General features: G+C 46.8%; 1 protein-coding gene across 1 annotated transcript in view; it reads right to left on the reverse strand.

Annotated features, from left to right (window-relative positions):
• Positions 1–810: 810 nt before the first annotated feature.
• LOC129837547 (R-spondin-1-like) overlaps positions 811–13,274 on the reverse strand; it is a 38,093-nt gene continuing 25,629 nt past the window's right edge. The window contains exons 5-6 of the mRNA XM_055903833.1: positions 12,323–12,529; positions 811–1,720 (exon numbers count right to left, since the gene is read on the reverse strand). Of these exons, the coding sequence (XP_055759808.1) occupies positions 1,455–1,720; positions 12,323–12,529 (473 nt within the window). The 3' untranslated portion in view covers positions 811–1,454. The remainder of the gene's footprint in view (positions 1,721–12,322; positions 12,530–13,274) is intronic.

Genomic DNA, 13,274 nt, shown 5'->3' on the forward strand with positions numbered 1-13,274 from the left:
ATCTGCATTTTATTCAAGCTTTCACAGAAGTAATAAGATATATCAATGATATACTGATGTCGACATTTTCAGTACCACTATCCACAATACGAACGCGTATTTAACGTATACCTTCTCATGAAGCTAATATTTTTTTGTGTAAAGCAAATAGACCCAGGTAAAGCTAAACAAAACGTGACAATGATTGCTCAAAGATTAGTGTCAAATGGTACAAAAACTTTAGTTGCTCTGTCGTATCAGGCTGACTAGTTGTATAATGCAATGATTCTTTCCACTGACAGAGCTGTATATAGTACAGAACACAGATATGTCGAACCCTGTTGGAAACATACTTGATTACTGAGCAGCTGTAGATGGTTTACATGTAACCAGAGCCATATGATTATGGAAATATTGATGCGTTGATATATAACTGTGCCTTTACAATGGTCTCTCTCATCATCTATATCAAATTACGTGCAGAAACACATACAATATACCCACACCCACACAAATATACATAGACTTGTGTGACCACTACTTCACAAAAATATTTTGTTGAAATTTTGTAAACATACAGACAGGCACGAATGCACACACAGACACACACACATATACACTCACAACACACATACACAACACACCCAGTTTTCAAATCTAAACGTTTTATGCTGAAGATACCAAAACATTATTCTACTTGAAATTAAGAACTAAGCTATTAAGTGGGTAACCTTTGTCTAACACCAGATCAGGATTTGAACTAAAGCCGTCTAAACTTTCTCTATATTGTTGCTGGTTTGTTTTGGAGCGGATTCCCTTCAAACCAAAAAATTTATTAAAATATGTTTTCCTTCAAAACCACACATTTGTTCCAGTGCCTTTCTTTTGTTTCATCATAAAATATAATTAAAATAAAGAATCTTAATACTGTTCATTTTCTTTATATCACTTACAACAACATCTCCTTAGAAATATCTACTTGCTACCGTTCACAAAACATAAGTCAAGTCAACAATGAAAAATAGATTTTGAAAAGCACATCAGGGATTCTAATGGATTGAAGAGATCCTTGATCATTGTGAAGCCTCCATCTTGAAATGCTCATATTCATATTCAGTGTCTTCCACTGTTCAGCCACTGGGATCTCCATCTGCCAACTCTAAGATAAACTTGGAAGCGGTGAAATGAAACATGTTGACCCTACTGCAAGGCTTACAGTGGAACCCTCCACAGTGCACATTCCCCCTCTTCCCTCCAAGTCTGATAAGTCCAAGTCCTGTTCCTCATTTATTGCAGCAATCCTCCAGTTCTCTTACAGCATCTTCTAGAATGCATAGCAGCATTAATCCTTTTCTTCATCAGTTTGATATTGTCACCTCTGTCCACTGTCTGTCTCTTCAAAATGGCCAATGCAGGTGGGTGTTGCCTAGTTTTTGTCCCTCCTTGTCCCCACCAAGTCCCAGCGTGAGTAAGGCCTAGGCTACAGTGCTAGGGGTAAGGCTGGGTGTGGTGGTGGCCTGGTTTTGGCCCTTTTTCCTCCTGCCGCCTCCCTTGCCACCCTCTCTGCCTCCTTTCCCTCCCTCTTTGCCACCCTCTCTGCTTCCTTCTTTTCCTCCCTCTTTGCCCCCCTTCTTGCCACCCTCTTTGCCACCCTCTTTGCCCTCGTGGCCATGGCCACGGACGTTTTCTTTGTCTTGCCTCCTCTGCGGGTCTCGTCGCTCGCCCTTATTCTTATTCCCATCTGGATAGAGAGAGGAAAATAACAGATTGAAATGCATTATTACACGACTACGACACCAAAATAACAGGGTAGTTGGGCTTAGCTTTTATAAACAGGGTTTGATGGCTTTGGTGTGTGTTTTAAGTACAGTAGAGTCAGAATGAGCTTGGTAGACCTTGTAATTAGCCCATTACCCCATATTCACAACATGTTCCTCAGTGGCATTGTGTGGATACCCCGGTTTCTAGCTTCCTAACAGGCTCTTTTAATACTGGCTAATTGCCGCTAAGCCCCAGACATGCAGCTCAGGATCCAGAGCCTTTCATAAATGCCACCATGATGCAACACAGTGCTGCATTGGGCTGACAGGAAACACACAGCAGTGCCATAACGACAGGCCGGAAAACAGTAATCAAGCCTTTGTGAGGAGTGTGGCCGCGACTCTGAGCCGGACACGTCTTAACACTCGCAGAGACAACGGCTGATGGAACATAATAGTTCATGTAAACAGTTGGGAACCGGTCGAGGTGAGCTCCTTTCTCAATGTCTGCCTTCCCTCTCCACTCTACCTCCCCCCACACCCTCCTCTTCCCCTCCTCTTCCTCTCAGTCGCTGTAGGCTGTTGTCTGGACTTCCACCTGTCACACAGTTTAAGTGCATAATTGCTCCCTAAATACAAACATCCATTAAGAGTAGCTTTCCAGGATCTCGGGATGGAAAAACCGTTCAGGAAAGGATAAAACAGAGGAATGAAAGTAAATCAACACTGTTGAAGTGGAGTGCAAGAGTCCTTCATGTCCTGTACATACAGCTATAGATTGTTCAACATACGAGCACTCATTGACATCCTCTTGACATTGTTGATGTAAATTGCGCTACGCCACTACACCGCTAAGCCACAATGAGGTTAACACGTCGGAGCTCTAATGACAGCGTGTGTGCGTGTGTGTCTGTGTGTGTGCGTGTGTGGCTTGCTCGTGTGGTCACACAGGCGCGGGTGTGAACAACCTTTCACGCACATAAATGGGAATGGATGTTTGTGTCAGGTGTCAGACAGTGGTTGTTTATACTGGACTGATGAGTGCTCCCACGATGAGAGGAAACTGGGAAGTTAGGCTGAGGAATGTTTGCTATGAACTTGTGTGTTGAGTCTCCATGTTCCCTAGAAACAGAGACTCAAAACACTCACTAAGGGGGCTGGAGAGCATTCGCTAAGGCTAACTGTTTGACAACAGGAGGCTCATGGAGCATTCTTGTTCGTTTGCTTTAATAATATAAAATTTAAGCAATAAGGCCCGGAGGGGGTGTGTTATACAGCCAATATACCACGGCTAAGGGCAGTTCTTATGCACAACGTAACGCGGATTGCCCTGATTACAGCCCTTTGCCGTGGTATATTGGCGATATACCACAAACCCTTATTGCTATTATAAACTGGTTATCAACGTAATTTTAGCAGTAAAATGGTCTGATATACCATGACTGTCAGCCAATCATCAATTAGGGATTGAACCACCCAGTTTATAATTAAGCAATAAGGCACAAGGGTGTGTGGTACATGGCAAATATACTGTACCATGGCTTATGCACAACGCAATGCGTCAAGCCCTGAATGCTGATTGGCTGACAGCCATGGTATATCAGAACGTATACCACGGGTATGACAAAACAGTTATTTTTACTGATCTAATTACGTTGGTAGCCAGTTTAAAATGGCAATAAGGCACCTCGGGGGTTTGTGATATATGGCCAATATACCACGGCTAAGGGTTGTGTCCGGGCACTCAGCGATGCGTAGTGCCTAAGAACAGCCCTTAGCCGTGGTATATTGTCCATATACAACACCTCCTCGTGTCTTATTGCTTAATTATATAACTGTTGTAATAGGCCTACGCCTATTTACTCCATTCTGCACCACGTGCTCCTTTTAGCTTGTTTTCTAAGTAATTTCTTTGTTATTTGAGTGTATTTGAAAGTACGCGAAGACAAAAAGCCTTGTTATTACTCACATTTGCTCCATAGACATGTATCTGTCATGTTTTGTCATTGATTATCATGTCTTGTCTCTGTGCTTCCCTTCTATTCGTTTCCCTCTGCTGGTCTTATTAGGTTCTTTCCCTCTTTCTATCCCTCTCTCTCCCTCCCTCTCTCCCTCTCTCGCTCTCTCTCTCTATCGTTCCGTTCCTGCTCCCAGCTGTTCCTCATTCTCCTAACTACCTCATTTACTCTTTCACACCTGTCCCCTATTTTGCCCTCTGATTAGAGTCCCTATTTCTCCCTCTGTTTTCCGCTTCTGTCCTTGTCGGATCCTTGTTTGATGTTTGCTGTTCTGTGTCCTTGTTCCGCCCTGTCGTGTTTTTGCCTTCTTCAGATGCTGCGTGTGAGCAGGTGTCTATGTCAGCTACGGCCTGTGCCTTCCCGAAGCGACCTGCAGTCTGTGGCCGCGTCTCCAGTCGTTCCTCTCTACTGACGAGAGGATTTCAGTTTTCCTGTTTTGGATTTACCTAAGATAATATCCAGGAGTATCGGTTTTTGTTTAAGACTGGAATAAAGACTCTGTTTCTATTAAGTCGCTTTTGGGTCCTCATTCACCAGCATAACAGAAGGATCCGACCAAGAATGGACCCAGCGACTACGGATTCTCGCAACACTGCCGTCGAGTTCCAGGGAGCAATGCTCGGCAGACACGAGCAGGAATTGTCTGCTGCTCGTCATGCCGTTGAGACCCTGGCCGCTCAGGTCTCCGACCTCTCAGGACAGTTTCAGAGTCTTCGTCTCGTGCCACCAGCTACTTCCTGGTCTTCCGAGTCTCCGGAACCTAGGGTTAATAACCCACCATGTTACTCTGGGCAGCCCACTGAGTGTCGCTCCTTTCTCACCCAGTGTGATATTGTGTTCTCTCTCCAGCCCAACACATACTCAAGAGAGAGAGCTCGGATCGCTTACGTCATATCACTCCTTACTGGTCGGGCTCGGGAGTGGGGCACAGCTATCTGGGAGGCAAGGGCTGAGTGTTCTAACGATTATCAGAACTTTAAAGAGGAGATGATACGGGTTTTTGATCGTTCAGTTTTTGGGAAGGAGGCTTCCAGGGCCCTGGCTTCCCTATGTCAAGGTGATCGATCCATAACGGATTACTCTATAGAGTTTCGCACTCTTGCTGCCTCCAGTGACTGGAACGAGCCGGCGTTGCTCGCTCGTTTTCTGGAGGGACTCCACGCTGAGGTTAAGGATGAGATTCTCTCCCGGGAGGTTCCTTCCAGCGTGGACTCTTTGATTGCACTCGCCATCCGCATAGAACGACGGGTAGATCTTCGTCACCGAGCTCGTGGAAGAGAGCTCGCGTTAACGGTGTTCCCCCTCTCCGCATCTCAACCATCTCCTCCCACCGGCTCAGAGACTGAGCCCATGCAGCTGGGAGGTATTCGCATCTCGACTAAGGAGAGGGAACGGAGAATCACCAACCGCCTTTGCCTCTATTGCGGTTCTGCTGGACATTTTGTCATGTCATGTCCAGTAAAAGCCAGAGCTCATCAGTAAGCGGAGGGCTACTGGTGAGCGCTACTACTCAGGTCTCTCCATCAAGATCCTGTACTACCTTGTCGGTCCATCTACGCTGGACCGGTTCGGCTGCTTCCTGCAGTGCCTTGATAGACTCTGGGGCTGAGGGTTGTTTTATGGACGAAGCATGGGCTCGGAAACATGACATTCCTCTCAGACAGTTAGGGAAGCCCACGCCCATGTTCGCCTTAGATGGTAGTCTTCTCCCCAGTATCAGATGTGAGACACTACCTTTAACCCTCACAGTATCTGGTAACCACAGTGAGACCATTTCCTTTTTGATTTTTCATTCACCTTTTACACCTGTTGTTTTGGGTCATCCCTGGCTAGTATGTCATAATCCTTCTATTAATTGGTCTAGTAATTCTATCCTATCCTGGAACGTTTCTTGTCATGTGAAGTGTTTAATGTCTGCTATCCCTCCTGTTTCTTCTGTCCCCTCTTCTCAGGAGGAACCTGGTGATTTGACAGGAGTGCCGGAGGAATATCATGATCTGCGCACGGTCTTCAGTCGGTCCAGAGCCAACTCTCTTCCTCCTCACCGGTCGTATGATTGTTGTATTGATCTCCTTCCGGGGACCACTCCCCCTCGGGGTAGACTATACTCTCTGTCGGCTCCCGAACGTAAGGCTCTCGAGGATTATCTGTCTGTTTCTCTCGACACCGGTACCGTGGTGCCTTCTTCCTCTCCCGCCGGAGCGGGGTTTTTTTTTGTTAAGAAGAAGGACGGTACTCTGCGCCCCTGCGTGGATTATCGAGGGCTGAATGACATAACGGTTAAGAATCGTTATCCGCTTCCCCTTATGTCGTCAGCCTTCGAGATTCTGCAGGGAGCCAGGTTCTTTACTAAGTTGGACCTTCGTAACGCTTACCATCTCGTGCGCATCAGAGAGGGGGACGAGTGGAAAACGGCGTTTAACACTCCGTTAGGGCATTTTGAATACCGGGTTCTGCCGTTCGGTCTCGCTAATGCTCCAGCTGTCTTTCAGGCATTAGTTAATGATGTACTGAGAGACATGCTGAACATCTTTGTTTTCGTTTACCTTGACGATATCCTGATTTTTTCACCGTCACTCGAGATTCATGTTCAGCACGTTCGACGTGTACTCCAGCGCCTTTTAGAGAATTGTCTCTACGTGAAGGCTGAGAAGTGCGCCTTTCATGTCTCCTCTGTCACATTTCTCGGTTCTGTTATTTCCGCTGAGGGCATTCAGATGGATCCCGCTAAGGTCCAGGCTGTCAGCGATTGGCCCGTTCCTAAGTCACGTGTCGAGTTGCAGCGCTTTCTCGGTTTCGCTCATTTCTATCGGCGTTTCATTCGTAATTTCGGTCAAGTGGCTGCCCCTCTCACAGCTCTGACTTCTGTCAAGACGTGCTTTAAGTGGTCCGGTTCCGCCCAGGGAGCTTTTGATCTCCTCAAGAAGCGTTTTACATCCGCTCCTATCCTTGTTACTCCTGACGTCACTAAACAATTCATTGTCGAGGTTGACGCTTCAGAGGTGGGCGTGGGAGCCATTCTGTCCCAGCGCTTCCATTCTGACGATAAGGTCCATCCTTGCGCTTATTTTTCTCATCGCCTGTCGCCATCGGAACGCAACTATGATGTGGGTAACCGCGAACTGCTCGCCATCCGCTTAGCCATAGGCGAATGGCGACAGTGGTTGGAGGGGGCGACCGTTCCTTTTGTCGTTTGGACTGACCATAAGAACCTTGAGTACATCCGTTCTGCCAAACGACTTAATGCACGTCAAGCTCGTTGGGCGTTGTTTTTCGCTCGTTTCGAGTTCGTGATTTCTTATCGCCCGGGAAATAAGAACACCAAGCCTGATGCCTTATCCCGTCTCTTTAGTTCTTCTGTGGCTTCTACCGACTCCGAGGGGATTCTCCCTGAAGGGCGTGTTGTCGGGTTGACTGTCTGGGGAATTGAGAGACAGGTAAAGCAAGCACTCACTCACACTGCGTCGCCGCGCGCTTGTCCTAGTAACCTTCTGTTCGTTCCTGTCTCTACTCGTCTGGCTGTTCTTCAGTGGGCTCACTCTGCCAAGTTAGCTGGCCACCCCGGCGTTCGGGGTACGCTTGCTTCTATTCGCCAGCGGTTTTGGTGGCCTACTCAGGAGCGTGACACGCGCCGTTTCGTGGCTGCTTGTTCGGACTGCGCGCAGACTAAGTCAGGTAACTCTCCTCCTGCCGGTCGTCTCAGACCGCTTCCCATTCCTTCTCGACCATGGTCTCACATCGCCTTAGACTTTATTACCGGTCTGCCTTCGTCTGCGGGGAAGACTGTGATTCTTACGGTTGTCGATAGGTTCTCTAAGGCGGCACATTTCATTCCCCTCGCTAAGCTTCCTTCCGCTAAGGAGACGGCACAAATCATCATTGAGAATGTGTTCAGAATTCATGGCCTCCCGTTAGACGCCGTTTCAGACAGAGGCCCGCAATTCACGTCACAGTTTTGGAGGGAGTTCTGTCGTTTGATTGGTGCTTCCGTCAGTCTCTCTTCCGGGTTTCATCCCCAGTCTAACGGTCAAGCAGAAAGGGCCAATCAGTCGATTGGTCGCATATTACGCAGCCTTTCTTTTCGAAACCCTGCGTCTTGGGCAGAACAGCTCCCCTGGGCAGAATACGCTCACAACTCGCTTCCTTCGTCTGCTACCGGGCTATCTCCGTTTCAGAGTAGTCTTGGGTACCAGCCTCCTCTGTTCTCGTCCCAGCTCGCCGAGTCCAGCGTTCCCTCCGCTCAGGCTTTTGTCCAACGTTGTGAGCGCACCTGGAGGAGGGTCAGGTCTGCACTTTGCCGTTACAGGGCGCAGACTGTGAGAGCCGCCAATAAACGTAGGATTAAGAGTCCTAGGTATTGTCGCGGTCAGAGAGTGTGGCTTTCCACTCGTAACCTTCCCCTTACGACAGCTTCTCGCAAGTTGACTCCGCGGTTCATTGGTCCGTTCCGTGTCTCTCAGGTCGTCAATCCTGTCGCTGTGCGACTGCTTCTTCCGGGACATCTTCGTCGCGTCCACCCTGTCTTCCATGTCTCCTGTGTCAAACCTTTTCTTCGCGCCCCCGTTCGTCTTCCCTCCCCCCCCCCCGTCCTTGTCGAGGGCGCACCTATTTACAAGGTACGGAAGATCATGGACATGCGTTCTCGGGGACGTGGTCACCAGTACTTAGTGGATTGGGAGGGTTACGGTCCTGAGGAGAGGAGTTGGGTTCCATCTCGGGACGTGCTGGACCGTTCGTTGATTGATGATTTCCTCCGTTGCCGCCAGGGTTCCTCCTCGAGTGCGCCAGGAGGCGCTCGGTGAGTGGGGGGGTACTGTCATGTTTTGTCATTGATTATCATGTCTTGTCTCTGTGCTTCCCTTCTATTCGTTTCCCTCTGCTGGTCTTATTAGGTTCTTTCCCTCTTTCTATCCCTCTCTCTCCCTCCCTCTCTCCCTCTCTCGCTCTCTCTCTCTATCGTTCCGTTCCTGCTCCCAGCTGTTCCTCATTCTCCTAACTACCTCATTTACTCTTTCACACCTGTCCCCTATTTTGCCCTCTGATTAGAGTCCCTATTTCTCCCTCTGTTTTCCGCTTCTGTCCTTGTCGGATCCTTGTTTGATGTTTGCTGTTCTGTGTCCTTGTTCCGCCCTGTCGTGTTTTTGCCTTCTTCAGATGCTGCGTGTGAGCAGGTGTCTATGTCAGCTACGGCCTGTGCCTTCCCGAAGCGACCTGCAGTCTGTGGCCGCGTCTCCAGTCGTTCCTCTCTACTGACGAGAGGATTTCAGTTTTCCTGTTTTGGATTTACCTAAGATAATATCCAGGAGTATCGGTTTTTGTTTAAGACTGGAATAAAGACTCTGTTTCTATTAAGTCGCTTTTGGGTCCTCATTCACCAGCATAACAGTATCTCAGTATAAACCAATGAAAATACCTATTTGGCAGTAAACCTGCAAACATTTACGTATTTAATGGCGCATATTTTGAATAAAGAGACCCCTGAAACTAAATGAGTTTCAATAAGCATTCCTATCATTTATTTAACGAGGACCTGGCAGGAGCACAGGTGTGCAGTATCTTTCCCTTTGTTTGGTAGAAAACAGGCAGAGGCAGACCCAATACAGTAGTCCACTAACTAGAAGTAGTTGATGTAACTTTTCTTGAGACACGAGGGGCCAAAGTCATTAAAGCATCTGTCACTGTAGGCCCCTATTGGCCAGTTGGCTCCTGACATTGGGGGCTGTGTCACATTTCTTAGGGGAGTGTTGACAAGACTTGATTACTAGCTTTGTAAAGTATGCATGTGTTGCCTGCCTTGAGTAAATAAACAATTTCTGGGGGATTAATTTCTCCCACTAATGAAAACAAAATGGAGACCATTTGAATTTGGAAGACATTTGTTTCTCTTTAGAGTAATGTGCTTTAGTCAGTGAACCTGGGGAGTTACAGTAAGGGCCATTTGTTGAGTGTGCACAGCAGGACCTGGGCTGATTCTCTCACTGTGTAAGGACTTAATTAGTCCCCTGACAAGCCCGCTAATGGACCGAGGGGGACTCCATCAATTTATGACAGCCATGATTGCAGCTCCACTCCATCCAAGCTAAACAACTGTGGCCTGACAAAGGCAATCACGCATTTAGCAAATTCTGTTTTCATGCATTTGTAAAAAGCTACAGGAAGAAAAAGGGAGAGCTTGGCCAAATCGACACAAAGCGTGAGATCTGCAGACCAGTAAATCACTTGTGTTATACAAGCACTGCCCCCTGTGTTTTTTTACAGCGGCCCCGTCGGCCAAGTCTTGCAGATGGATTCGCGGCCTCGCTAATTTAGCACATGGCAAGTTTTTTTAAGCACATGAAAAAGGGCTTAGACAAGGTCACGATAACCATCGCCTATGAGTTAATTCACATGAGAAGAAAATGTATTTGTTATGTGCCTTGACAGGAGATCCTTACTAATTTTCACAACAGTGTATTCTGACACCAGAATAAGGAAAATAAGTTGACGCTAATGGCTATCATCTCTCAAAGTCAAACTGTCAACATTTCACAACTGGAGTCACATCATACGTCTCAATCTCCTTCAAGATACGGGTGGCTGCTGAGTCCTGACACACTACACTACACGTGTCGTTCCAACACGGCATCCCGTTCCCTCATTTTCCCTCCTTTCACAACACCGCTCGCTAAGTTTAGAAATTTGGCATTCGGCACTACACATTTATGGGGCAGTTTATAATATTTCACCGTTAATTATTCTTCTCAATCCGTGGTGGAAATTCTTTCCAGGATGCAGGCGTCATGCAGTGTAAATTTGCCTCTCATTTATCAAACAGTGGTGTCCTGGTCCTGTCCAGTGTGAAGCAAGTCCACTCCTCCCTGAAGAATTACAAGCAAGAGCTCATATATATCCTCCCTCTAAGGATTTCTTCATCTAATGTTGTATAATCCTGTTTCTGTGTGCATTTTTACATATTCCATCTGTTACATATTGCATAACTGACATGATTCTTCATTGATTCTTTACAATTGGTAAACTGACGTTCGTTGAAAGCTGTTACTCAAAATAGTAGCAGCCCTGAAATCCAATAAGCGTACCACCCGCTCATAAAGTTTGGGAATATTGCTTGTTTACTACACACTAAGTCCTTGTAAAGAAATGGAAGCTTCCAACTTTGATTCAACATGTACATTAATTAGCTGCCAAATAAAAGATTCACATGGATTAAAACCAGGAATTACAGTGGGAAAAGTAGGAGATATGGGCCCACTGTTGTCAGCCATACAAAACAACTCCTTTCACTTCAAATGAACATTAACAAATCGACTCCAAACCTTTCTCTACCTTTTTATTGGGTCGATCACAAAGCTAAGCATCCCAGCCATGCTGGTCAATAAAGTTTGACTGGTCCGTTTTATTTTATAAGGCAGAGTTCATTAAAACTTACTGACCGGGCCTCCCAAGTGGCACAGCGGTCTAAGGCACTGCATTGCAGAGCTAGAGGCGTCACTACAGACCCAGGTTCCTTCCCTGGCTGTGCCACAACCAGCCGTGGCTGGGAGTCCCACAGGACGGCAAACAATTAGCCCAGCGTCGTCCGGTTTGGGGAAGGGTTTGGCCAGGGGAGCTTTACTTGGCTCATCACGCTCTAGTGACTCCTTGTGGCGGGCCGGGTGCCTGCAGGCTGACCCCCGTTGCCAGTTGAATGGTGTTTCCTCCGACACATTGGTGAGGCTAGCTTCCGAGCTAAGCTGGCGGGTGTTTAGGAGCGCGGTTAAGCGGGTCATGTTTCGGAGGACGCATGACCACTTCGGGTCTCCCGAGCCCATTGAGTAGTTGCAGCGATGAGACAAGAGCGAAATTGGGGAGAAAAAGGGGGGTAAAATACAAAAATAATAAAATAAAAACACTTACTGACCAAAGGAGAGGCCTTTTGGTTTCTCAACTACTTGAATAAACTCCATCTTACAATACCAACTACTACTAGAAATGTGTTATGGGCCAATGAACAACAACGGAGTAGTACTAATTACAGCATGATTAAGCTGTTATCAAATTGAGTGTTACCGGGCAGATTGCTAGCTTAGCAACATTAGCCAGCTCTGAAACAAGACGGCAGACGAATGATAAGAGCTAGAGCAAACATGTCAGAGCCGTGTAAAACTAACGCCTCGCAGAGCTTCAAAACAAACAGTCCAACTCCAGCTCTTATCGTCATCCAACACTGCAGTGCACTGCATGGCACTCTCCCATCTGTCTTGCCTGTTTGGCTCTTTTGGAATGTTTGTTTACATGGTTCCCAGTCAGAGACTCCGTGTCCTTACTGAACAAACGCTTTTGGTGTTGTGTATTGCCTTGGACATTTATAATATTGACGAGAATTTTTTAAATTTAGTGCAGGGAGTTTATGACTTCATCAGAAAAGGTCACAATATTATTGACTCTGTAGTTTTGTTGAACTGTTGTTTTGTCATCTTTCATCTACTGTCTCATTCCTGTCTTTTATCCATCCATATATTCATTATCGGTTTCACTCTATTTCCTCTCATTGCCACTCTCCTAATGTAGGTATGTGCTAGTCCTCACCTCCTTTTCCACATGGTGCCTTCTGCACTGTGCACTTCTGTCTCTCAGTCTGTGGAGCACAGGGCCGGGGGGAGGACGCAGAGACCGTGTCAGGGCTGGGGGCCTGAAGAAGCTCTTGCACTCTGGTCTGTGTCCCTTTCTTAAAGCCACACGTCTTGTTCTTCTTCATACAGGGACCCCATGGGCTCCATTCGCCCAGTTCACATTCTACAGATGGGATAGAAAAGAGGACAGAAGTTAAATACAGTTCTAGATGCACACACATAGAACACACATGCAACAAGCCCAAATTGAAACCAATTAAGCTTTAGATTTCAACAGGTCTTACATGTTCACAGTGAGAAAGCAATGCAGAGGAACTCATCCAGCCCAAATCAGACATCACTCATTTGGCCTTGTCAAGCGCAAAGCCTCTATGTTACCAAGTCTGTCCAGTTTATCAAGAGACCTCAACTGTTTTACCGCTAGTGACATGCTGTTGAGCTTAAGTCATGACTCTATCTGTCAAGAGCTGGTTTTCATTGTGGGGAAAATGTCAAACTTTTTCTGGGAAAATATTTGGACTTTTTTGTTAAAGGTTGGGGGGTGGGAGGGGGTGAAGCAAGCAAACTTGATACTGCCAAAAACAACAACAGGGAAATTAGAGAATATATAACAAGAGCGGCTGGAATGAGCACTTTTTGTAAGGTAAGGGAGCAGGGGCAATGCCAGAATGTCAACCTGGGGGTTGAGAGCTCCTCTCTGAGGAGTCAAGTGGCCTGGAGCAGCCAGCTAGCACTAGACTTGAAGAGTAATGCCATTAGTGCTCTATTTGCTTACTTGTGACAGAAATAATTTCAAAAGAAATCAATACAATTATCCTGCAGGCCTCCCTCCGAAGTTCAGCTGGCTCGCTGGCGATTGAGAAACAGCCGAAAGAGAAGGAAGAAAAAAGGAACAGAGGAGGAAGAGA

The sequence above is a fragment of the Salvelinus fontinalis genome, chromosome 38, assembly GCF_029448725.1.
Source record: "Salvelinus fontinalis isolate EN_2023a chromosome 38, ASM2944872v1, whole genome shotgun sequence".
In the NCBI taxonomy this organism is placed as follows: Eukaryota; Metazoa; Chordata; class Actinopteri; order Salmoniformes; family Salmonidae; genus Salvelinus; species Salvelinus fontinalis.